We start from the raw sequence: 27,435 nt of genomic DNA, 5'->3' as shown, positions 1-27,435 counted from the left end.
TATATTTTACTTGAGTTTTATGCTGTTGAAATACATTTATAATAAGAGACAATAATTTAATTCACCTCACAGCTTTCCCTTTGACATGAACGCCAGCTCAAGTGTAACATTTAGTCTTATTTCATCCCCTGGTGAACAATACATTCCTCTCAGATCAAACCAGTCATGTGCATGTATAAAGAATTTGTCCTCCTACGCACATACAATTGGTTAAGGTTAAACGTTTTGATTCAGTTAGGTCACTGGCTGTGGTCTGCATTCAGTCCCATGTTGGTAGGATTTATGCTGGTTTTCTCGATTGTTCCTATAATTCAGTCAGCTTCAAAATAGTGTTGTTTTTTCTTCTTCTGGAAAGTGCAATATATATATATATATATATATATATATATATATATATATATATATATATATATAACCATCACATCTTATTCTGGATATCTAGGTTTCCAACAAACACGAGCAGATGACAGAGACACACTGAGATGGTCTTTCGATTATTTTCTACACTTAGAAAAGGATACAATTCTTGAAGTAACTTTTAATTGTTGTAGTTATATATGCAAAATACCTTAGCATCAACCTTTTAATGAAGCCGTGCATGGCTAAATGTTTGGCTGGTAGGGCATTGCTTGACGCGGCTGCTAGGTTGTTGCAGGTATGTTCTAGCTGTTCAGGTTAGTTGCAAGGTTGGCATCTGGTTGCTGTGCCGGTGTGAACATTTGGTCGGGCATGGCTTGATGGTTGCTCAGGTGTTTGATGCGGGTGTTGGGACATCTTCAGACAGTTGTTATTAGCTGCTTTTTTTTGGCAACTAGGGTGGCACTACGTGATTGATACAGTGTCGCTGACCACTTAAGTAAATTGTTAAGTGGTTGCTGCCGTCTAATCTGTAATTGCAAGGGTATTTAGAGTTATAACTGTGGTAATTGTGATTAGCGTGATTAGAAGAAAGAAACATACACTCCACAGAAGAAAGGTATAGGGCACCATTATAGCAGCATGTGTTTAAATGTTGTTTTTCTTTTATCTGGGTGCACTTAGAATAATTGGATGTGTAGGAAACGAATAGTTGAGCCATTTAGAACAACTTGTGAACCCCATAGTGGTTCCAAAAGCAGCTTTATCGCCTTTTCTTCATACAAAATCACTGTATTCCCTGACAGACTTACTGAATCCCTTGACTGGTCTTTACAGTCAATGCCCAAAAACATAACAGCTCTGACAGCATTGCCCACGTCTTTGACAACACGCCATAAATGGACTTCACAAGCTATCCCTTGAGGAGGAAGACGTTGGCTTGGCCTGAGACTGCTCTTTTAAGCACTAGCAGCTCCCAGCACATTTAATAAACACCCACCGTGTGTCTCATTGTGAAATGCCTATTGACCTTTTTACCAGACAATTAGCTTAAATGCTAACTTTTGGCATTTAAACTGTGGGGAGGAGTCAAATCTGGCCAATGTAGAAGATCACAGATCACTGGCAGCAGCATCTAATAGCAAAATATGCACATCGTGCCCACATTTCAGTTCAAATGTAATTTTAGCCAAAAAAAAAAAAGATTCACCCGAATGTAGATGTACTTTAAAAAATAAGAATTAGACATCTAGGACATGTAACTTTTGCTGATTCTTCTGTGTGGTGTTTTCTATCTTTTTAACTTCTTACAAAGGTTTATATAAACCTACACTGAACTTGTGTGGCACGACACCACACTGCTCAACCAACTCATTCATTTTATGTTTCGTGGGTTCAATCAATAAAGAACTGAAGGGAAGCGCGCACCTATTCTCGTGAGGTAATGCTTCACAGGTAGACATCAAAGAAAGGAGAAGAGAGACAAACCCCTTTTAATTCTGATGCAATTTTATCTTTTAACTCTTCTGCGCATATATTTTTTTATGATGTACATATGAGTATGTAGTGCGTAGGAAGGGTGCATCAGCGAGCTCACAGGGCACTCAGCATGACAGTCGAGATAGAATCCTTGGAAAGGTCACTCAGGCTTCCAACATCCATATGTCACATCTTAGGAATCAGATGATGAAATCACAATGTGGAAAAGAAGAGCCATGCCTGCCTTTTACAATTTAGATTCATGTATGCATTCATGCATTTCTTTCTTTTATTTTGAATCACTGCTTCATTTGAATGTTTTTCTTCTTTGTCTGTTGTATTTTCATTATCTAGTACTTGATTATTTTCTACAATGTGCACATGTAGATGCCTGTCCTGAATTAACGACTTCTTTGTGAACACGATATCTGTGTTGATTTTGATTGCTAGACAATATACGTATATATCTCCGCTTTGAAAACCATGCATCTCAACATATGGCAATCAAACCAAAAGTAAGTAATCGTTGATGATTTGCGGGAACCCCCCTTCTTCTTAAGTTGAATGAACAATGTTACAACCCCACCCGGTTACCTGAACAGTGTATTGTCTGAAAACAAGGCCGTTTTTCCATCGCTCGTGAAATGTTGACATCTTGGAATTACATGGTTTCCACAGGACAGCGACAATATGTCACCCGGATGATTTGTAGTTTTCTTCCTGAGGATGAAAAATGCTGATTCACAGAACCCGAAAAAAACAAGATTGCACCGAAGCTATGAAAATGCATCTCTGTCCTCTTTGCTCCGGTGTGTTTAACCAAACCGTTTGTTACATAAAGTAGAAAAGGTTTGTTCTCATTAACTTGGTCCAAAGGTTTTGAACTCTTGGTTTCCTCATTCATCAGCACAGGATAAAAAGAACGCAGCACAAATGCTCCGGCTTTCAGCCAGAGGCTTCTTCCAGCATGCACGTAAACTGAAGAAAGCCTGTGGCCACCTAATCAAGTTAATCCGAACTAAAATAGTCACTGGCTTACAAAAACTAGAGATTAGCCAATGTAGTTGGAACACAACACTGGCTGAGTGAGAATAACCAAGAATGAAGTGTCATCTGTCTGATGATACTTGATACTTAAATGTGGATCCTGATAAATGAATTCTGGTCCAAAGGGGATAATAACACAAAAATGACTTCATCATTTGTTCAGGTCTCGTGTAGCCTCTCCTCTTAACATGTTGTGTATGCACTGTATGAGGGTGGGACTGTCCTGCTCAGACTCTTTAAATCACTACCAGTGAGTGAACAAAGAGATTGTGATTAAAAATGTTGAATTCTACTCGTCATGGGTGTAATTGCAGACAGTGTTATGCAAATCTCTTTTTCTCTCAGTTGAAGTTTTCAGAATGGTGTGTGTGTGATCTCCCACCCTACTGGAGTCATTTCTGATGAGCCGTGTCGAGTACTTTTTTTTAAATCTTGTCGGCTTATTCTTCAGTTTTTCTATATTTCTAGAATTGTTCTTTTTTTAAACATATCCACCACATTGCTTTATCTGTCCCTTCCTCTGCCCTAATATTTTGTCATTTTTTCAGCTGTTCTCTTTTTTCATTTCTTCCTGAACTAAACGCACCCAGTCTATATGTCCACTCTGTGCAGCGTAGACTGGTCCATATTATGATCACATCATATTTTGGCCACCCTAACCATGTATTTTCTAATTGTCTTTCACCAACTGGTAAATGCTGATCAAAAATCTTTGTCTCGTATGTATAATTCCATTTTTTTGGAAATGAATAAACGTATAAAAACCTTAATCTAGCTAATTCATGAATTAAATAAGAGGCTCATATTAGTATGCAGGGCCATGTGAGTTACAGCAAGGATGCAGTAATCGAAAACCCACTCCATTTCGTTCTTCTAATTAAACTTTTAATCATGTCTTTTTCATTCCCATTTGTATATATTTCGCTCCAAGCCTCAGCGGTTTATCTACCTTGAGGCACAAGTGTAACTGCAAAACTTATATACAAGAAAATTATATAAAACCTGGAACCAAACACTTTAACTGCTTTTTGGAGACAATCGCTTTGTTGGAATTAGTTTTAGAACAGTCTGGGAAAGCGTTCTGTTTTATATGTAATCAAACTAGTGAATTAAGATGTGGTCACATTTTACACTTCAGACTGACTCCTGAAAATAACAGAATTCTCAAAAGGGAATTTCTTCCTCTCCTTCCACCCCCTGTGGTCTGCTCTTCGTGAGCTGGCGGGACTGTGAGCCACAGATAACACAATGCGGATAATTCCTCCGCTTTCTCTTAGAGATTAAAATGCTTTAGTAGAAGATCATCTCAAGGGAGCAACCTATCAAAGCATAAACTCTCTCCCACAGTTTTGCTTTGGGAAATGTTTTGGCAATTTAACACCCCCCCCCCCTTTTTTTCCCCTTATCCCCCGACAATTGTCAGAATTAGAGATGGCACTGGAAAAAAATGTTTCAGAGCAAAGCTTTGATCTTGACACAGAACTTTGCAAACTAAGGAGGTTTCAGTGATACATGTTGGCATGTTTAGCGCCAGAGTGCATTCTGTGTGCACCACTTCACTGGCAGCTAAACACAGTAAAAGAGGGCATCATGATATAGTATGTTGTTAGCAGAGACTATTTGTGGGCATGTACGAGGAAATCCTTATTTCTGGCCCAGTCAACACAAATTACATTATAACCTTGCACACATTTATGTCTCTGAACATGATGTAATCTACCTTGTTTTGCATTACAAATGATCGACTGGGTCAATGGCATATTATGCATACGAAGCAGAAGCCATGACTGTGAACCAACTCTTTTTTTTTAATGGATTTTGTGATTTTGACATTTTTAAATTCACTTTTTTTTTCTTTATTCTCTTAAATGAAATCGCAATGAAAGATCCACACCATTTAGCTTCAGTACAATTGGGATCTAAATACACTTCTGTTCTCCCACATTCATTTGTTAGTTGTTTGTCCTCTCTCCAGGCTAAAGCTTAGAAATCCAATGCTATCGGTTTTGTCTGGATTCTCACTTTCTGTCTCCACTGGGACCTGCAAGTAGAAATAGCTTATTGAGTTGTGAGAATAAAATGAAAGAGGATATTAGCATGTGGTGGACAAATTGTGTGGATTGTCATTGTTTAAATGAACTCTTATTATACAGTTTCAGGTGGCAGGGAGGAAATAGTCGCCTTTTTATTTTCTCTTATTAGCCGAATACCTTCCATCTGTTCATATTCATCATTGATTCTCTTAATTTAATTTGTGGTATTTAAATAGCGAAACAGCAGGGCCTTTCAGTGTATTGGGCAGAACACTGGAATATTATTTATGTATTCTGACACACACACTGGTGATAAAAAAATAATGGTTCCATATATTAACTGGGCCAAACAAAGGCCCTGGAACCTCCACAAGCCATTACCTAAGGACCCAATCACCTCCAATATGGCGATCATAAATTAGCACCAAAACAAAAGCAAACTAACTTGTTTATTTCAATCACCAGCACATGTTGTCTCTCTTTTCTTTTTCTCCAGTTTCCTCAACAGCCTATCTTTGAAGAGCCATGAGCCTATCTTGGAAGATTTCTGAATATGTTAGAATAGCCTGAGCCAACAGTTTTCAATGTGGTGAAGTGAAAATAAATTAAACCGGCCCCGTAGGCGAGTCGTGTGGAGAGTGATGAATTAGATACTCATTGCTCTGTCGCTCGATGCCTGTCCCTCTTTTCAAGTGAAAGCGCTGCAAACGTTATATGCGGAAGACAAACAAACAAATCGTCATTGTTTTTGATGACAGACTTGTCAAAAATATTGATTCTGAATCCTCTTAACGTGGTGATACTAACCACATCAAGTTATTTCGACTTAGAAATTAACTTGTGCTATACCTCATGTCACAGTGGTGGTCTGAGGTATCGACCCGGCGCTTGGACAGGCCCATGCATGGGGCCGAGGCAGCCATTTTCCTTGATGAAAGCAAAGCATCCTTTTGCCCAGAGAACTGAGAACACTGGATCATTTCCATCAAGATGGATAGCTGGACATATTTTTTTCACTTCTAGCTAACATTCTGAAAACGCAGTACCTGATGAAATCTTCCCGTGTTGACCTCGAGGTCAGCTTTCAATTGGAAGTGGTCAATCAAGAGTGAGTTTCCATTTGAGCCAGCGTAACCATAAATCGCCCTCTCCACTCACTCTTGCCAGCTGCAGGCTGCCATTTCAGCATTTCAGGTTTTCCATTCACTCTTTTTTTCTCTCCCTGACAGACTCTGTTTCATCAATTGATTCGGGGTTTCTTTACTTTATTCTTAGTTTTTGTTCAAAAGGACCCTTGGAGTGTTGAACTGTTTTTTTAAAACACTTTGTGATGCATATTACTTCAGTTGTTCGTAAGAACGTGTGGACAAAAGATGATTATATTCACATTGTAACATTTTATAACAAATAGTACTTCCAGATATTATGAAGACATTATTATCTCCGCTAGGTGTAAGCCTGGCGAGAGGTTATGTGGTCTCATTTGGTTGTGTTTGGATGCGTTTGCCCGTGACCGAATGAGCGTCCACGGCGAATCCCGCATTCTGCTGCCGCTAACTGCATCATATTCCTGGTGCCCAGTTGTGGCTGCATGCTCAATGACCTCTCCTGTGTGCGGTGGTGACTCACGCTTTCTCGAAACACTTTTTATTCCCACTTTTATACTGCCATCAACTGCCTGCTTAATCCTCACGCACCGCTCTTAACCGGCCCTCGCTAGTGATAACACAGCTCAGTGCAGCCGCTACTCTGCAACCACAGAAACAGTTTGCACATTGTTTCGGACAGTGAGTTTGGCTAACAGCTAACGGAACTACCAGCACGAGCACTGCTGAGTACCTCTCGATGGCTACTTTGCGGTCACTTTTTTTTTTTTTTTTTTTTAAAGGTTTGTGTGGCTAACGGCTAACATCTAACAGAACTAGCAGTGCACACACAGCTGTAGCCCTCCGCCACTTAGCGGGCAGACAGCTTGGTGAGTTTACTTGTGTGTGTGTGTTTTAGCACGATTGTATAACGTGTAATGTATGAAGACTTTGTGCCCATTGCTTGTACAACATTACGTGGATGCTTGTTTTTGAGTTTGAGTCAGTTAGACGATGCTTTACTGCGACTACTACGACTGTTTGTTTTCATTCATCCTCCCAACACAGCAGTGGACGTTGCAGCTCTGCACTCTATTGAGTGCAGTTTTCTAGTTACAAATATATTTACCACATTTGCATTATAGTGGATTCAGATTTGTCAGAGGTAGTTGACACTATGATGTGTACAATAACTTTAAACATTTTGAATATTCAAACAACATAATAGATAACCCACACAACTGTACAACAGTTTCTGCAAAGTGTAGGGCAAGTATGTGCCTCCCAACACAAATTGATTAACATTTCTGTATTTAGGGATGCTTGATGTCATTTCTGTGATGAATCTGGGCTTTTGAACTGAGACGTTTATACAGCACATCTTGACACTTTGAGGACAGTTGTGTCTTTCATAGCCCGAAATGGAAATGTCAGAGCTTGTCATGCGTCTCTCCTTTCTGTGTGTGCGTGCGCGGATTTGAAAGTGTGATACGAGTATATCTCACCAGCCGAGGCCCTACTGATACTGCTGTGCGGGGACACATGTAGCACATGGCGGAACGGCTTGAATTGTGCAACTGCAGTGCACAAGCAGCCAACAGAAACCACAACACATCTTTTTGAAACACAGCTAATATTTATAGTATTTAGTTGCTTCAAAACTAAATTATATGATCTGCATTTACATTATTATATTGAAATTGCAATATTTTGAGGGCATAATTCCTACCAAAATTAAAATACAAAATTGCATTTGCCCAACTGTGATCCTGCACACAGGAAAAGGAGAAAAAACGAATCATCACCAACTTACTTATCCTCTGACTCGACTTGTGTCCAGTGTGCGGCACAACTCGCAATAACTCAGCACCACGGAGAGCTCATCTGCCTCTCCAGACTGCCCTCATCAATCCAGCAATTGCTTTAACGTGCAATTTCAGCAATTTCCTATTTTCAAGAGGCAGGAGCAGCAAGCCCTGAATACCAAGGCTATTTTAATATGTAATTTATGCTTTTACAGTGATTACTGAACCTCCATTCTTGTTGCTTTTTGTGTTAACAATGTGAATAAGTGAGTTTCTTCAGAGCTATCGAGGTATTGTGTGGAAAGCAGTGTCTTCTGCAAGTCTTTCTGTTCCACAAAGATACAGCGGTATGTATCACACATGCATATGCAAGCGCTTGTATGTTAATATGTCCAGAAAATAGGATTTGACACTTTGTTGTTTTTCCCTTTCAAATATATGCATGCCTAAATATTACAACTCGGCAGAGCACTGAGGAATGAAAAAAAAAAATTTGTTCTGCACTTTGGACATATTTGAGATGGAAATATTGATTAAATTGTCCTGAGCAATTATTCCGGCACACAAATACTTTAGTAGGATTGTACAACAAACTCGTCAACAGTCCTGTTCGAAAACACAGGCTGCTGCCTTCTAGGGTGCTGGGAACACTTATGGTAATCTACGATAATGTCCTCAGTGCAGACACAGCAACACATTATCCATTTGAATGCTAAGTACGCCTCATTCAGAACTTAAAAAAATGCAAACATATTCTGAGAGCTGAGAATAGCTCCAGTGGAACGTGTTATCCCTGTCAGGGCCAACACACACACACACACACACACACACACACACACACACACACACACACACACACACACACACACACACACACACACTGTCAGAGACCTAAAGCGCTTTATGTAAAGGAATGAAAAGTGGATAATAGCTACTTTAGCTGCACCTTTACCGTATAGTTGTGGAAGAACAGCTCTCTTGTGAAATGAGCCAACACAGTCTTACACAATCTTAAGGCTATATGCCCCTTCTGTTTTAAGCATCTAGGGATCAGTGGGGCGGACTGGGCAGGCCATGGACTGAAGAGAAACGGGCAATCATCCAGTTCAGAGGTCTTTGCTTTTGTATCATGGCTGCAACGATAACCTCCGATGGTAATTTAATGCCACCATTCAAGTAATGCACTTTATCGCGCCAGTGGATTAAGTCATGATTATTTTGCGAAATTGCGGCCACGCGATGGTCAATTAATCTTTAATGAAACTGAAACTTATGAGGCGGAGCGTGGCATTGCAATAAGCAGGCAACTGCTTGCCAAGGCAGTTACAAGCCTCGGTTGTGGCCTACACTCCCCATCTATCACCGTGTAAAAATAGAGCACTCCCGATAGAGCAATGAGAAGGCAAAGTCGCAGTTGGAGAGTCTCCGTTTTTTTTAGCATTCATGGAATGTTTGGAGGCCCATATCCTCCAACGTACGTGAAGGAAATATATCAGCCTCTGATATATGCAGTGAGATTAACTGCCATTTTGAGGTGCTATTTATTTAGAGCGAGCCAGGCATGCTGGTTGCAGGGAATGATGTGCACTGGCAGAGCATGAAGTTGGAGGTTATCAAATGGCTGCACGGGAATTCCAATACGCACCTATTCATTTCATCAGTAACTCTTTAATGATGGTAAGTGTAACTCTTTGCTCCAAAATCCAGTGTTTTCCCCAACAAACACCTGCATCAGAGCTATACAAGCTGAAGCTTTATAGCCCAATCATTCTCAACATGCCCACATGCTACTGCACCAACACAGCAAAGTCAGGAAAGTGACAAAGATAAATGCTTTTCTCTGATTAGTTTCTCATTTCATTTTTGGCCCGAGGGCTCCAATTCTCTTACTCATTCCCCACTGCACTAACAAATGCTGATTGATTTGCTTTTATTGCATGACATCACTTCTGCACTGGAGTGGGAGGACAAGACATCAAATTTTCAATTCTTGAATACGTGCTCGGTGGGAGAACGTAGAGGAGAGCAGGAGAGGTGAAGAAACGGGAATGAAGAGAGTGATTGATGGAGTGAATGGGAGCCAAAGGATGACGGTGGGGACGAGTCAAGGGGCATGTGCACGAGTGTGGCGGGAGGAGAAGTGAGTGTAATGAAGTAAGACGGAGGAGATGTGCACAGAGACAGAGTACGAGGTAGAGAGAAAGCGGCATGGAAAGAGGGATGGAAACATTGAGAGGAAAAGCAGGTGGAAAACAATAGATTGCAAAACCGATACTGCTGCACTGAATGTCAGCATCCCAAACGATTCCCTCTGCAATCTGCGTGTGTAGGTGTGTGCATGCGTGTGTGTGTGTGTGTGTGCGCGCGCGCGTGTGTGTGTGTGTGTGTGTGTGTGGAATGGGGGTATGGGGTACGGTCGAACAGCAGCGGTAAAGAGGGAGGGCTAAAGCACTCGTGTTATTGTGCACCCGGTCGCTGGCACCAGCACTGTCAGTAAGCAGCGTTGATCCGTGAACTTGCCATCTGGATTCTCTCACAAATCACATTAAAGTTTCAAGCCCAGGAATACATCACGCTAAATGAATATTGGATCCAGGGGCCGCAGACAGGCCTGATGGAGAAAAAAGCCCTGTGCAACCCAACTCTTTGTGGTCAGACATGATCCATCCCCTTTACGCCCTCCATCCCTCCTTCCTTCTGTTCTCTTCATACTGATGGGCGGTGGTTCTGATGAGGGTCTGTAGAGGAGAAGGGAACCTATTGGTGTTGAAAAAGAGGTACACAAGAACAGGTTAAAAATAAAAAGAAGTTGAAAGTGGGGTTTTTTTTCTGGTCCGTATTTGAACTGAGATCATGATTGTATGAAAATCTAAATAACCATCTGGCCATGAAATCACACCAGCACGACACCAAATCAGGCCAGGGGCTTAAGGTTGCGGGGGGGCTTCCTCATTTGATATCCTCCTACTTCCGAACTCAGCCTTCATTTTAATCTGAACGACGCACCTGTAATGTTTCATGAATGTATCTTGCACGTTCCGACGCTATCCTGGTGTCAAAATCTGCCCACCAACAGGCATATGAACACTCAAACGCAGACTCACGAGGTGAAAACAATCCCAGCGTCAGTGTCACGCCTGGTAAATGGGATTGAACTATTAGCATCAATAACTGGCATGTAGAGTTGACAAACACAGTATGTGTTTGGATCATTTACCCAGCAATGTTTTTCAAAGGGTGTCCCCATGACAATCTACTTGGAAGTTGTCCTAGATGCCAGACACAAAACTTGGCATATATTAAGATCTTGATTTGCTTCTAAATCAAGCACAGTTGTCAGCTTAGCGTGTGTTGTGGGTGAAAATCGGAAACGTGAATTGCCACATGCCATATGCACAATACAAAATACCATTCAACTCTATGACAATACCCCCAAAATGATTCATGTGTACAGTATGAAATTGTAGCGTTATTCTCCCTTTCATTTCAGATAGATTATGTTGATTCTGCATAAATGGATTCCTTTTTTTCACCCAAAGGTGAAAATAATACGTGAGCGGAAAAAATAATGCAATCATTCATCATTCAACAACGTGTTATGTTCTGGTTCCTGGCTGCCTATTTTCTGCTGAAGCACTGTTTGTGCTCAAGTAAAACCTATTAAGAGAATATAGCCTCACCATAACGCCGTATCCTAGAAGAGGGAAAAAGATCTATTTAGTTATTTTCCATTCGAGTGGCTCGTGGAGCGAGGGGTTTATTTTCCCCGGGCCTGGACTGAAGAGAAAGGCTTTACTGTTTGCTGATCAAGCTTCAGTTCTATCAGATGCCCAGGGTGAGATACGTATTGTGTCAGACTCTAAAAAGTATAAATACCATGTCTATGGTGAGAGTGAAGAGGTACTTTCAGCTTGAGCCCTAAATTGGCCTCCAGAATATGAATTGTACTATTCCCATTAGCATATAATAAACGGAATGCAAACCACATATGTAAACCAGAAACAAATACGAATGGAAACACTTGCTGAACACAGTAATGCATGTGATAGAAAATGCCTGCGAAGTAAAATAAATTCTGTGCTAAATAATCCAACACAGCGCAAGCAGGCATTGTTGTACATCATGAGTGACCAGCCACAGAACAGGCAGCTCAAGTTGAACATCGTCGAGCTTTGAAGCACATCCTTTAAAAAAATACACGAGCGCTTGTGACACAAAGCAATCCCGGAAGGGCAGCCTTCCATTTAGCTACAGTTTTTCCCACTCTGGTAACTTTTTTTCTCACATAATGTGTTTACTTTGTCTGCGTATGAACAGTATGGGTATCATGCGTTGACAGCAGTGGTGGGCCGTCAGGGCCTGCAAGGCCTTCTCTGCTGGCCTTAAACAGAATGACAAAGTTATATCTATTTTATAATTTAATAATGTTTCTGAAATACACTACATGTATTATAATTTATAAAAATATTTTTCCCATTATCTTATATTCTCATTGCACAGCTACTGTCTTCCTCAGTTGCTCTGCTTCCAGTGCAGCTTGTTTTAAGTAGAGCTTTTATCCAATCAGATCTCAACTCTGTGTCTCTAGGTAAGAACAGAGGCCTGCAGACTCTGAAGTGCATCCATCTGCAGTTTAAGTGAATGGGGATGATATTGTTGATTGTCATATTCTTCAACCAATCAGATCTTTAGTTTGACATGTTGGGCGTATTCTTTGACGTGTCAGCACCTGCTAGCCGGCCTATAATGACGTCAGCATTACGTGCAGCTCAGTGTCCATGCAGCTCTGCCGCGAGGTGCAGAGTGTGCTGTGATTGGTCAGTGGGCAAGCACGTGACTATCGTGAAACGAAACTTAACAGCAGAGGCTTATTCGGGTAGTGAATCACATCACGTGATGCAGCTCAGCCAATCAAATATGGGCATTCTGACTGAGTGCGATGTACCACACACCATGACACAGGGGGCTGAGACGAGGAAAGACACTGCAGAGCAATACGTACAATGCTCAAGTTGTCAATGTAAAATCATAAGACGATCTCTTTGGGCCGCGACTTGTCATTAAGGAGTGATGGTGGGTCCCACAGCCAGACCAGCTGAGAACCGCTGTCCTCCATGAGTGCAGAAAACATTATATTTTCCTGAATATAAGCTTCTGCATTTTCCAGATACTCTAGTACAATTCAAACGTATTGCAAGTCTCGTACCGAACGTTATGTAAATAGGTACGTACATTTAATACGTACATAGCTACAGCCTTAGAAACTGATAACTGTGGCGCCATCATGTGGTTATAAAGTGGTATTTCAGCTGCTGGACAACAGTGAAGGAACGGCCCACCACTGGTTGACAGTATTACTGACTCTCATTTTTTCATTTCAGTTCTTACTCTGAGCACAAGTATACATTTGATTACAAAACGATGAAAACAAATGATTCATGTCACTTTTCAAATCAATTTTGTAAGATTTTGTATCACGCTCTTGTTATTATTTAGTTTGGGCCACTACTGTGATGTGAAAAGCATGAAGGCTGCACATTTCAGATTTATTTTTGCCCAAACACTTCACCGATTTACAACACAAGGAAAATTGAACAAGGACTGGAATGTATTTTATTTTATTTTTTCTTGAATTGTACTTTGTCATTTTTAAAAAAAATGTCCCACATTCTGTTGAACTCAATCCACTCATTTATCTCGTTTCAGGTCTTCAGGTCATTTTCCCAGATTACCTGCAGGAGAAGTTTGTCCAGTCGGCCCTGAGCTACATCATGTGCAATGGAGAGGGGGAGTATGTGTGCAGTAACAACCAGTGCATCTGTCAGTGTGCCGACGAGTATCCCCAATGCAACTGTCCCATCACCGACATCCAGATCATGGAGAACACCCTGTTGGGGATGTCTGAGTCCTGGGTATCCTCTTATAAAGACTTTGAGAGCTCTGGTAAGATGTCAATTCCACCAACTTTCATTTATCATGACAGTTAGGAAAATATTGTATTATTTTAAAGCATACCTATGCAGCAGTTAAAGCTGTATAGCAGGGGTCTTCAACTAAAATTCCAAAAGGTCCAGATTGAGAAAATCTCCTCGGGCAAAGGTCCGAAACATTACAATAATATCTAACTCGCGCTATTTAGAAGCCTAGTAGTAGTAACAATGTCTCTGTGTAGTCAACAACTGTCAAATCAAATAAAGAAAGTACACATCAATTATATAGTTATATTTTAACAATTATTATTCTCAGTTTTGAAATTTAACTGGATGGATTATAAATAATACATAGAAATACGTTTCTCTTTTTGGAGAACGTCATGTGAGATAACCTCTCTGATTAGCGCAATTTTCATGCTCTTGTTTCTATTTCCTGGTCTCTCCCCCGTGTGTGTAAACCTCGCTCAGTCAGGAAACTTGTCAGAATACTCACATTTGATTGGTTGAGCTTTACAACGCATTGGTCGGTGTCTCCTGCACCGCTGAACAAGTACCGTAACGGCTGTATAAGATGCGCCGCTTAAAAGTAAAAACTCGCTGCCTAATATGTATGATTCCGAAATATCGATTTTAGGTCCTGGGTCCGGATCCGGACCGCGGTCCGCCAGTTAGAGACCCCTGCTGTATAGGTATGCTTTACGATATAGGGAATAATTCCTGAGTAAATGTAGCCATCTTGAATCTGAAGAGCATATTGATGGGCACACATGCAGAGCTCAGGCAATTAAGGTAATCTCATAATCTCTCAATTTTCTTGTCGCTCGAAGATAATTTAAAAACAAATTTCATACTTTGGCAGCCTAGTCCTTCCTTGTTCACTGCCAAATCTACATGATTAATGAAAACTATGTTTTCTTATGTTCACTGCAGAAAGTAGTGTGGAACTTTCATAGTGCTGTAGAAATGTTGTAGTTCATGGATGGGCAGACAATGCAACTTTGTTCATTCCGACACCAAAGACTGGTGTTCGCTTCCTGTCTCCAACCAATGGTAAACAAAAATGTCCTTTACCACCACAATGATCTTTCCTTAACTGTAACCAAGCATTTTATATATGGGCAATAGATGAGAAAACACTTGTATGGGCCTTCTTTGCAACACAATTACAAATGATTTAGGCATTTAGTCTATTTTCACTTTAATACACATGTGAACGGGAGGTTGATGCCCAATGAAAAAGGCACAGAATAGTTGTCTCTGAGAGCAGCAGCTGAGCGGCGGCGATGCAGTTAGCTGTGTGTTTAGTTCTGTTGGCTGTTAGCTGATAGCCAGATACATTGTCCAAAACAATAAAAGTGAGCAAGCTGTTTTCCCTATAGACATACAGTCTATGGTTTCCCCCCCCCCCCCCCCCCCCCCCACTGTGTCACTTGCCGCAGAGTAGCAGCTGGGGTTCGGTGATGCACTCGGCTGTGTGATCGCTTGCGGCCCCTACCGACCCGGGGCCAGTTAAAAGAAGTGAGCGAGTATAAAACAGGTTTTTGAGAAAGTCACCGCGACCACAAGAGGTTCTTGAACATGCAGACATAACTGGCCTCCCAAAATATTGCTGCAGCAGAATGCGAGATTAGCCGTGGACAACAACGAGGTGCACAGTCACGTCGCACGGACGCATAAATTACAGCAAAAAGACAACTTTTGAAAGTAATATTCTCTCCCGTACGAATATCTCCGTTTTTATTAAATGCAAAGACAGACCTAAAAGTGGGCGCTAAAATATTGGACACAGTGGGGAAAAAAGCACAGCTAGTTCCCAGCTGTTACATTGCGAGTCACCATGTTTATCTATTATTGATATGATATGAAAGTGTCCCAATAAAGCCTGCCAGCAACAGATAAATATATTGATGTACCATAGAGGAAAGTTAATGTGAGTCATGGAGGTCACTGAGTGCAGTAAGTCTGGGAAGAGGTGGAGGAAAGTACACACAAAGAGGGCACAAATATTTATATGAATGTATTACTGTCCCAAAAAACCAAATGCATTTTACACACTCACCAAAAGAAGACATTAAGGAATCAATACACTTTTGCAGGGTGTGTAACGTGTCAAATATTATCACTTTGTTTTTGGTTTAAAAAAATGGGACTAAACAGGCAGATTGTATAATTTACTGCATGTAACCATAACAGTAGGTAACCATTAGGAACATTCTTTCTTTATGGATCCTGACAAAATGGTAAAAAAAATACCAAAATAATATATGCTAGTTTAGTTGCATAGCCTTTTCTGAGGTTCTGCATTTTTAAATACAGCATTCTTTCTTCTTGAATAAAAATGACATTGTAGAGATTAAATGAAATTTGTGATTATATATTCTGGAACCAACACATTGAGATGTAAAGGCACAAGAGGTAAAGTGGGGTTACATTCTGAGAGCTGTAATCTCTAGATAAGTTGCTGGGTGACTTGAGATAAGAGTCATTCGAGGGACTAGGACTCTTTGGAAGCTGGATCAAGAAAGAGATCCTTGATGGCTTTGAAGCCGGTGTAGAAGGACTTGGCAACTGCGACACTGTCATGAAGGGATGACATGATAATGATTGTTTTTGGTGAGGAAATCAGACAATTTTGAATGTTGGATGCTGGAGACACCCAGCTTTTCTCGGAAAAAGGCGAGGTAGGTGCCTGACATCTCTGAAAACTGGGTGGGGGGGGGGGGATATGGCAAGTTCAAAACAGGGGTGGAGAAGAGATCTTGTGTCTTTGAAGAAAAAGGGGGAAGGGGGCTGTGACATGCCTGGGAGGAGAGTGGAGGAAGTTCTGACATTTCTCGACCGTGTCTCGAAAAGAGCTCTCAACTCTAATGCTCTTAAACTATCTTGGAAGGGTCTGTAGGAGGTGGCTGGCTTACTGCGCAGGTGTTGACTATGGGGATCTTTTCCTTTTAGAGTTGAGTGTGGAGAAGCTTTGCGATCCGTGTTACTTCTTTTCTCCATAAAAATATTGTTCAGTGCTGCAGATCAAGGCAATATCATTAGATTGTGTGTAGCTTCTTGACTGTTGCTGTCGCTAAGGAAACATTTTAGGCAGTCAATTGTTAACTTTATTATTTATAATGATGTGCTTAAATTTATCTTCAGAGACAATAATAAGCTACTCTGACTCGTTTGACTCAATATTTTCTTAATTAGCTCGCCAAATAAAAGATTCCCTGCCCGTGTGTATTTGCTGCTGGAGTCTGAGTAACATCCTCATGCCCCTTGTTGCTAAAAATTGGAGTTAGTGTTGAAAAGAAGGGTGAGAGAGCTGGGCTCACGGTTGTCTCGGGAGGAGAAAAGCAATATTTATCAGAAGCAGCAGCGGGAGCATAAGGGCAATAATCAACACTGGTGGTCACAAATTAGTTTGGGCAGTGCTCTTCAGTGGAAGTGTGGGAGCACAAAGTAAAAGGGTGTTTACTGAACTGAGGGTTTCAATTCTCTGTAAATGCTCAAAACAGAAGCAATCCAAAAGTAAAACCCGATACATCCAACCACATATAAAACAGATTGGTCAGGATTCTGGGTGCTCACTGAGCACTGCCACCTCATCCACAATAGGCACAATGAATTGGATTTTCCTTTAAAAAACAATATACGGACTGTGTTCAAGACGTTTCGGGGCGTCCACTTAGTCGTGACCGGGTGTCAGATCGTAAGCACGCGTCCAAAAGTAAACTATAAAATGCCGTACGCAGCACCGAAAAAACAAAACAAATATAGCAAGTGAATCATCAAACAATTCTAATTGACCCCTTTCCAGTTTGCCAAACGTAAAAAAAAAGAACAAAAAAACGTTTTGGGTTAATTGGTCAATATTGAATAACGTTTTGTTAATAACAATAGTTGTATGTCCTTGCCTTATGAACTGAACTCTCATGAAAGCAACAACCATATGCAAAAAAAAGTGTTCCACTCGTCTGATGATACAACCAACTTTTACTTAATTTTACTTAAGTCTACCGTAACAGTTCATTTAGTCGCACGTCAGATCGAAACAGAAGTCAGCAGAGTAATAGCATACACGGAAGCTACAGTACAAAAAAAAAGTACTCCTTTGTTCCCTCCCTCATCAGTTAATTCACCAGCTTAGGCCCCCACCTCGGCCGGAGCGAGCCTTCGTCGGTTGTTTGGAGTGTGAGGAATGGTTGATGGAGATTTGGCCTGATGCGGTTTGGGAGAGGCTTAGCTGAGGATCCACTGCGGCTCCCGGGCCTTGCAGAACCCCCGATCTCCATGGGATAGGAGCATGATGACTATGGGGGGGAGATAGCCATTAACAAGAGGGCGGGAGGGTGGGGTGCAGAAAACGCGAGTGTGCCGAGGCTTAGAGTGGGTAGGTATTTATAGGAGTGTGGCCGGAAGTGGGCGAGTGGCTGAGGTGTTGTCCTGCTCCTGAAATTCAGCTCAGTTTTATCTCCAATAAAAGTTTATTCTGACGGAGTTTTGTCACTCTCCAGTGTGAATCCTCCAAGCAGTCGGTTTGTTGTTGCTTTGTTTGTAATTCTACTCAGGATGCTTGCTGGATTAGGGTTGAACCAATAAGTGTTTTGTAAAACAAACCCATTCGGCAATATTGTTAGCATTCTTATCATTTGTATGAAAACACACCGGTTGGTTCACTGATGAGATTGTGAATAAATCTTTTTCTTATTTCACTATTCCAACAAAGTCTTAGTCAGAGTAGTTTACCTGCTGCTTTCCTGTGTACCTTATTTGCTTAAAAGTTTGAGGATGAATGTAAAGTGCTCTCCTTTAATTCAAATAATCTGATTATTTAAACTATTTTAGAATATCTAACTCAGCAAATTCGAAGCATTCAGGTCATAAAATGTACGACACACTTTAATTCCTCTTTTTTCATATTCTCTCTCTCCACTCCTTATCTCTCTGCTTTGCAATCTGCTCTCTCTCTCTCTCCATCCCTCTCTGTCATCCAGATGAGTTCAAGTCCTTCCTGAAGAGGCTACCCTCCACTCACTTCCTGCCCATCAGCAGTGTGCATCTCCTGTGGGGCAGCGACTGGGACCTTCAGGCCCGCTACAGGCTCCTGCAGAGTTCCCTGGAGATCCAGCGGCTCAAGATCCAGCGCACCGCCCGCAAGCTCTTTGGCCTCAGCATCCGTTGTCACCACAACCCCAACCACCAGATGCCTAGGGAGAGGTGGGTAGATACACGACCTCCACATCATAGTGGGAATGAGGTGTGGATTTACTAAGCAACATGCAGTAAAGGTGCCGTTTTTTGGCGCTGATATTTTTTAGATATCTGCTTTTCCAAGAAAAGCAAGAGGATGTGGCAGTGTAATGACCTCTTTCAGGGAAATGTCTCCTCTGAGATGATGACGAGGTTTTATTTTGATTGTTGCTTCTTGAAGCATGCACAGTAAGGATGTCATCCATTTTACATTTCAACTTATGGCTCCGTTGTTTCTGTCCATCAAACCAACTTAGTGCTGAGGCTTGCACATGCCCAAAGCACTCTTGCTCACGCTTGCATTTCACATTGCAGTCTGAAACGAAAATGTAGCTGTGGGAGGTTTCTTGATAGGTCATTGCACACATCTGTCACCGCCTACTGCAGTTGCAGCTTCAGAGCCTTGCTGCAGATGTGCTATGGTGTTAGCACTGCCTGAGACGCTAGGAATTTCCCCCTTCCGCTGTAGCAAATATTAGAAAACACTATGGAAAATATGCAAAGTTCACAGGTGCCACATGAAACATCCTGAAAAGCGTTCCGTGTAGGAGGATGTCGCGATACAAATGGAAACAGAAATCGTGAAATATTCATTTAAGTGGTCTGAAAATGAGCGGTTGTCAACTGTCACTGACAGAAAAGGCACACACCTCCGTGTGTGTGTGTGTGTGTGTGAGTGTGTGTGTGTGTGTGTGTGTGAGTTGGCAAAGGTTTGTTCTGAAGTGTTATCAAAGAGCCACCTCCTCTTCCATGGCGTATGCATCAAGGGTGCCTGATGGCGCTGGAAAAAAGAGCAGCGTGTTTTATTTGCTTGCTTGTGTGAGACAGGTTTGCATCAGATGGAAGACTTATTTGTTTTCATTACATCTGTTTGTGTCTGTGTGTGTGTGTGTGTGTGTGTGTGAGTGTGTGTGTGTGCGTGCGTGTGCATGCTTTGCATATATGCAAGAGCATATATGCAAATGATCGAAAGCTCACCCAGGGGTTCTAAACTATGTTATGTTTTCATTGTAGTGTTAACGGTTGGACAGAAAATCATTTCGTTTTATTTCCACCCGTCAACTTCTTATTTTATCTGCTGTTAACATCTAATGGAAATTATTCATTGTTTTACTAATATTTAACTGTATTGTAAGAATAACTATGTTAAAAGGCCATTTCTTAGTTTGCCCCATGCATGTGTATAGTCAGTATAGTGCCATCAATCTATCTTCTCTTGTCCCCAATTGAAGAAAAAGTTCCCCCATCACCAGGAAACCTTCACCTCTCCTCTGGGCAGCTTATAACAGTTGATCAGGGGATGAGGTAATTGATGTAAAGCTGAAGGCCCATAAACCATCATCCCAAGTGTTTTCAAGGTGTGTGCCAGCCACCTCGGGGAGGCCTTCCAGCACATCCTCAACCTGTCAGTAAAGCTGCAGAGGGAGCTGATGATGATGTGGAAAACATCCTGCCTGGCCCCAGTGGCCAAGAATGGGCACACCAGGGCTCTAAATGACAACAGGCCAGATCCGTTGTGAGGGGCCATTTAGATTCCCAAATCATACATAAGGCCCACAATGGGGAGGATGATAGCGTCAACCACCTGCTACTCTGTGCATACTTGGACAGGCACTGTAAGAATCATGTTCATTGACGTCTCCTGTGGTTTAAACGCCAGCCAGTTTCCTCTGCTGGGAGAATTTCCTCTAGTGATCACTTGGAATACAGATTACCCCGACTGATTCGGGATGTCAGCTTTGGTTGATTTTGCTTTGGATCGTCTGAAACCTATGAACAAGTAACTGACTGGTTGATTTAAAAAAAATGAAAGCGAAATGAAATGAAATGAAATACAAAAGGGAATGTCTCTTGCCCTTCATGTAATTTCGCTCAATGAGCTTCAGAGCGCATTTCAAAGCACTATCCAATTAGAGGTGCTGAAATTTTAATATTTTTTATCGTAAATGTCTTGCCGTTCATTTTATTTTCTGTTGGCTTTGCTGAAGTTTATTGCTCTGTTTCGATCGGGTCACGAGGGTGCTCCGCTTTATTGGCCACTGAACGCTATCGCCTCCTATTATTGTGAAATAGTTTGATCAGTGGTCTTTAAAAAGACCCATTCGCTGACGTTCTAAATTGAAACGTTTTAAATATTTGTCAATATTATTCTCATTTGTCCGCTTTCCTGCCTGCTCTTTAATTTGCTCTGAGAGACACACAGCTGCACTCACACACACACACACACACACACACACACACACACACACACACACACACACACACACACACACACACACACTATTTTTTTGTATAATGGAAGGTGGCCTTCGTACTACAGCTGCTCGATAAAGAATGTACCAGTATATCATAAATGTGAATGTGAGTGAATGTATATTCAAAGCCAAGTTAACAATAGAGGTGTGCATTATATCCCATAATGTATTGACTGACACCACAACACAGTAGAGTGCTGCATTCTTAATGAACCAGCTCCTCGTTTCAGTTTATTTCATAATTCTTACATGCGGCCTCAAAGCATTCGTAATGTGCCAGTCCTACCGAGCTTTTAGTTTGATTCAATTATGGATGGCAAAATAAGGGCAAGTTACTTATTATTAATTGCAGTTATTATAATGCTACATTTTGTTATCAACTTAAACTTATCCAAAAAAGATTTTAAGATTTAAATCACGCCGCACCTTCACCATTTCACAATGCAAAATGTCAGTAAATAAACACGTTTTTACATCAGCTAATGAAAGACCTGGCCATAATTACAATTGCATATCACCAACTTATCATTTCTCCAGGTTTACCTCACCGCAAGGCATCCATTCATTAGAAAGCATCGTAAATCCCTGTTGTGAACACACACACACACACACACACACACACACAAACCTATAGCTGTGCTTCTGTATATTGGATTTGCTATTGCATTTCCTGTAATGAATATAGCAGCCTGCTTCAAGGAGAATGAACATAGCAGTTTGTCTTTGGTATAAATGATTGATTGTGACAGATATGAAGTAGCTTCACTCCCAGCCAACTCATTTGCATCCAGGCTTTGCATTAGTTTTAATTATTCATGTCAAGTCAAGCATATTTACAAATATGAACGTGCCCTCCATGTGATGAGTTACTTTGCCCTAATTTCTATTCATTTTGACATGGCACCGGTTTTTAAGATTTTCTGAAACATGTTGAAATCAAATTGTGCATTTAGTTTGATGCAACATATATCCTGTCAAATATTCGAGGCTCTTTCTCATCCAGAGCTACTAAAAGCTGAGGATGTTGTGGTTGCCCAGACTGCGGCTGCATGTGTGGTTGTTACTATGCATGGTGCTATGTTATATGACTACTCTTTACTGCCCCTATTAACATTCACCAAGAAAGCATAGTTAAGCCACATGGCATTGGAACCCGTGGTGCTTATATCAGAGATAGACAGATGTGTTGCCCACCACAGGAGTTCAGGAATCCAGTAGCTTCAAAGCTCAGCCAGCACAACCATTTCAATTCACTGCACACCCCTGAATTAGTGCGACATCCATTATAGACTGTGTCATAATCATAACAAGCACAGTCATGGCTACAGCCACAATCACACTTCATAATGCATGGTACTATATCGTAATAGAACTCAACCTATATCATAACACAGCTCTCTTTAGATCAGAAGGTATGCAAAATGTGGTGCGAAAATATTGAAACTCACACTGTTGTTCATACAATTTTTTATTTATTCTGCTTTCCTCATCTGTGGGAATTTTTCTGTTTCCATTATCCTGCTCTGATGTTCTCTTCCTCTCTTTTCTTTTCCTTACTCCAACACATAACATATGCCGTTTGACTTATACAATACCAAGGCTGTTTAAGACTTGAATTCATGAAAACAAACAACCAATGTGTTTTCATTTCACTTTCTCTGGCAAATCTAACCAAGCTGCTGCTTTTGAAACAAATAAGGCGAAAATAAAACTAGCTGCATGATGCACAATATTTCAACAGTTGTTGCAAATATATTCGATTGCATTTGCTTTCAAACCTTTGCCACTCAAAGGTCTTCTTTACAATGAACACGTGGTTAAGATGTGTTAGTCAGTAAGAGGGTTGTGCTGGTGTCATATTTACATATTGTGATTATTGAGGCCAAATAATCACTGTAAATCGCAGCATCATGATAATCATCTAACTATCAGAGCTAAAATATAGAAAACAATAATTCCCACCACGATTGTATGATGAGTATAATGCTTTATTTGCAGTGTATGAACCAGTCATGTTTTCAGGCACATTCTTTTTTTCTTTTGGGTGTAAATAGTTGTGAATGAATAATTACATTGGGCAAAGGTGACGCTCACCTGTGAGGAACAACAGAACGAGCACAAATTTGAAACAGTACGTTTCTTTTTTGAATGCCAAAATGCATGCACCAACACATTCTTGCACTTTTTAGAATGTCAGTAGCTCTGCCTGCAACGCTGTAGATGCATACAAACGCTAAATGAGGCGTCGGTGTCAGACGCTGAGTTGCACTGACCAAGCTGCGTTATTGGACCGGTTGCATGAACACATACACTTGCTGTGCTTCAATAGGTTGACGAGCTAATGTAAACATAGCAAGTTATGGCCAAAGTAGCTTCAGCTCAGAGTTAGACAGATGAGGAGCAAAGGTATTAGCCTTCAGAGCTAATAAAAATATAACATCGAACAAAGACAGGAACGCCGTGGTGTGTTTACGGTCCACTCTGAAAATTAGCGATAATCGCAGTGTTGACAGTAATATGAATTGTTGATTTACCATCAGAATGTTTCCCTTCAACATTGTCAAACCAGTATACTTGCACATCTCTGCTTGCTGACTCTTTAGTATTCATACTGCGACGGACTGGAAAAACAAGCTAGAGGGAACGAACATGATACACTCATCTCTCTGAAGACACTCCAGGCCAACCAGGAGATTAAGATGTCTTATTTCTAGGGTAAAAGGCAAAAGCAGAAATCAGCCAACTAGTGCACACAACAGGATGAAGAAATAGCTGCTCCACACAACAAGGCACATTCCAAGTTTGCAATCAAACAAACAAGCTGGAAGACAATATTGAAATATCCGTTTTATTACAAGCAGTGATCAAAATCAAAAAGCCCAACCATTTACAGAATTGCACTGAATTGAATTCCAGCCATTCAATGACCACTGAATGTTAAAACATTTTTGTGTGGGAGAATAAAGGACACATTGCTATTGAGTATACTTTTCAAGATGTTTACATTTCCTAAAATGCAGGGGATAATTTATAGCATCCCTTCACTTTATCACATCTTCAATTTGAAGTCAAAGTTAGTGGAATCAAGCATTGTGCTTCCATTGTCCTCTATAGATGATTTGTTCCAGGCTCATTTTTGGGTATTGCTTGGGGGCTTTATGGCCTGGTGAGAATGCATCGTCGTCCATCATAGTTAAGCCTTAGCTTCATTAACATGTCACGCTAACCTTGATCAGCCCTCCTCTGAAAAATCAGGATTCAGAATTCACCTCCTACACTCAGAAAATAAGTTCCAGTGTACGGTCAAGATGACAGGGAAAGATGCCTGAGGGGAAAAGAAGAGCCACGATTAGAATAGCAAGTAATGCCTTCCACCTGAGGGGAATAACGCAACTCCTCCCCTTTGAAGGGAAGAAATTATCCAATTCCCAGACCATCCTGACTAAATGATTTCCATGTGTACAATGCTGCCAACCCTTTAACAATGCATTTCATTGACTGTTTGATTGTTTTATGCGTTTCATATCTTCGAGCTATTGGTGTCCATTCATTTTAGTAAGCTAAGTCAACTGACTACAAGGTACAAGCTTACTCTAGATACAGTAATGCACCCCAGTTAACTTAATGATGAGTTTTATTCTTAGATCTTTCAAGTGCATTACCACCCAATTCAAATATAATGAAACACAATTAAAACCAAACATGTTCACGGTAATAAATGTTAAATCAAGTTTCAAATCTTTGACATTTTTTTGTAAGGATGTATCGAGATAAATGAAAGGTCTTCTGGTACTTTTGTCAGCAGTTATGTATTGCATAGATATTTTGTAGTAAGTGGGATAACAAATAGTGCTGATATGATAAGCCTTTGGACTTTCCATCTGACCACTGTTCTTCTTTCTTGATTTTCTTTCTCCTTTCTCTGTAGATCTGTGATGCAGTGGCTCAACAGGGTTCAGTCCTTCCTCTACTGCAATGAGAACGGCTTCTGGGGGACCTTCCTGGAGAGCCAAAGGACATGCGTGTGCCACACAGGCGTCACGCTGTGCCAGCGACCCGTCCCGTGTGTCATAGGCGGCAACAACAGCTGTGCCATGTGCAGCCTGGCAAACATCTCCCAGTGTGGCTCCTGCAACAAGGGCTATAAGTTGTACCGTGGTCGCTGCGAGCCCCAGAATGTGGACTCAGAACGTAGTGAGCAGTTCATCAGCTTTGAAACTGATCTGGACTTTCAGGACCTGGAACTCAAATACCTGTTGCAGAAAATGGATTCGCGACTGTACATTCACACTACTTTCATCAGTAATGACATCCGACTAGAGACCTTCTTTGACCCGCGATGGCGTAAGCGCATGTCCGTGACGCTCAAGAGTAACAAAAACCGGATGGACTACCTCCACATGATAATCGGTCTATCGATGAAGATCTGCCAGATGCGAAATAGCAGCATTGACCCCATGTTCTTTGTTTTTGTCAACTCATTCAGCGGTAGTCACTCAGAAGGCTGGAGCATGCCCTTTGGAGAACATGGTTACCCACGCTGGGAAAAGGTACGACTGCAGAACTCCCAGTGCTTCAACTGGACTCTCCTGCTGGGCAACCGGTGGAAGACCTTCTTTGAGACGGTGCACATCTACCTGCGTAGCCGTGCTAAGATCCCAAGTGGCCTACGCAATGACACGGGACAGGGTCCAGTGGATCTCGGAGACCCTAACAAGCGCCAGATCTACATCAAAATATCTGATATTCAAGTGTTTGGCTACAGCCTGCGCTTTAATGCCGACCTGCTCCGTAGTGCCGTACAGCAGGTTAACCAGTCGTACACACAAGGAACTCAGTTCTACTCATCCTCATCTGTTATGCTCCTGTTGCTGGACATTCGGGATCGAATTAACCGCCTTGCACCTCCGTCTGCACCTGGCAAACCCCAGATGGACCTCTTCTCTTGTATGCTAAAGCATAGGCTCAAGCTCAGCAGCAGTGAGATTATTCGAGTAAATCATGCCTTGGACATGTACAGCACAGAGATTCTAAAACAATCAGATCACCTGACTGCTAAACTCTGTTGAACATAACAACACCAACACAAGGACGGCAAACTGAAACACCCAATAAATGAACTATGAGGGGAAATGAATCCGATTTTTTCTTTCTCTTTTTCATTTTTGGACCTTTTCTGCCTTTTGATGTAATATTAACTTTGTAAGCATAATTCTTAAAGAGATGAAGGAAAAAGGCATTGATGAAAAGCATTTCAGATAAGATAACGAAGATCAATGGAACTACTCTAAAGACTGTATCATATTTGTCCCAGCATGTCTGTCATAACCTAAAATAACTTAAAAGAGAGAGAAAAAAATGAAATATAAAATCTATGTACTGGTGAAAAAGAGGCCTTGATTTTACTCGGAGGGATCAAAGGTTATATCTGAAACTGCCATTGTTTACTGAGAAAAACATTTTTAAAGTAATAATAATATAACACAAGGGCAGACCAGATATCCTTTTATTTCAGCTAATGTGCAAAATATTTCAGACATAATGGACCGTTTAATATTTAAAAAAATGTTTCTACATTGTAAGGAGTAAATAGCCCTAGTGAGTAAGTAGTCAACACATTACTTATAGACTCTTTATTACATTTCAAACCCACAGCAAATCTGCATGGCTCTTCGTGAGCTATGAGGCACTCTGTCATCGTTCTGACACATAAGGCACACAGCGCGGCAGTAACGGATCGTCATGTCAAATAACAAACGCCAGCTGTTTATATATATACACATATATGTGGGTGAATGTACGTGTGCGTGGGCAAATGTGCGTGTACATTTTTTTTGGCTTGATTCTTATTGCTGTTCGTTAATTGAATGTGTCATTTGAGATTGACTCCAGTCGAAGCAAAATCTTGCATTTGGAGCGCTTCTTCCCGTGTTTGAAATTCAAGCTGTGTTTTTCACAAGGCAGTACCTCCTGGTGCGTGAGTGCAATATTGTGGTCTGAAGATTGAACAATCAATGCTATTTTGTACAGCTTTGCAAAATGTACATGTTGTGACTGCTGATTTGTGGAGCTTTTCAGCACCGAGAGCAAAATGTAAACATTCATCATTCAGACGCATTTGCAAGACAACTTAAAGCCATACACTTCCCTGAGGTAGACATACAGTAAGACATAAAGTTCATCCCCGTTTCACAAAAAGTACG

At 41.2% G+C, this 27,435-nt stretch overlaps 1 protein-coding gene across 1 annotated transcript in view; it reads left to right on the top strand.

Annotated features, from left to right (window-relative positions):
* brinp1 (bone morphogenetic protein/retinoic acid inducible neural-specific 1) overlaps positions 1 to 26,301 on the top strand; it is a gene marked incomplete at both ends in the record, with an annotated part of 70,942 nt that extends 44,641 nt beyond the window's left edge. Inside the window, 3 exons of the mRNA XM_079289261.1 lie at positions 13,513 to 13,749; positions 18,722 to 18,944; positions 25,161 to 26,301. Of these exons, the coding sequence (XP_079145387.1) occupies positions 13,513 to 13,749; positions 18,722 to 18,944; positions 25,161 to 26,301 (1,601 nt within the window). The remainder of the gene's footprint in view (positions 1 to 13,512; positions 13,750 to 18,721; positions 18,945 to 25,160) is intronic.
* Positions 26,302 to 27,435: the final 1,134 nt, after the last annotated feature.

The sequence above is a fragment of the Melanostigma gelatinosum genome (assembly GCF_949748355.1).
Source record: "Melanostigma gelatinosum genome assembly, chromosome: 18".
Classification (NCBI taxonomy): Eukaryota; Metazoa; Chordata; class Actinopteri; order Perciformes; family Zoarcidae; genus Melanostigma; species Melanostigma gelatinosum.
The sequence above is the reverse complement of the archived record's forward strand: the minus strand, read 5'-3'. Positions and strand labels throughout refer to the sequence as shown.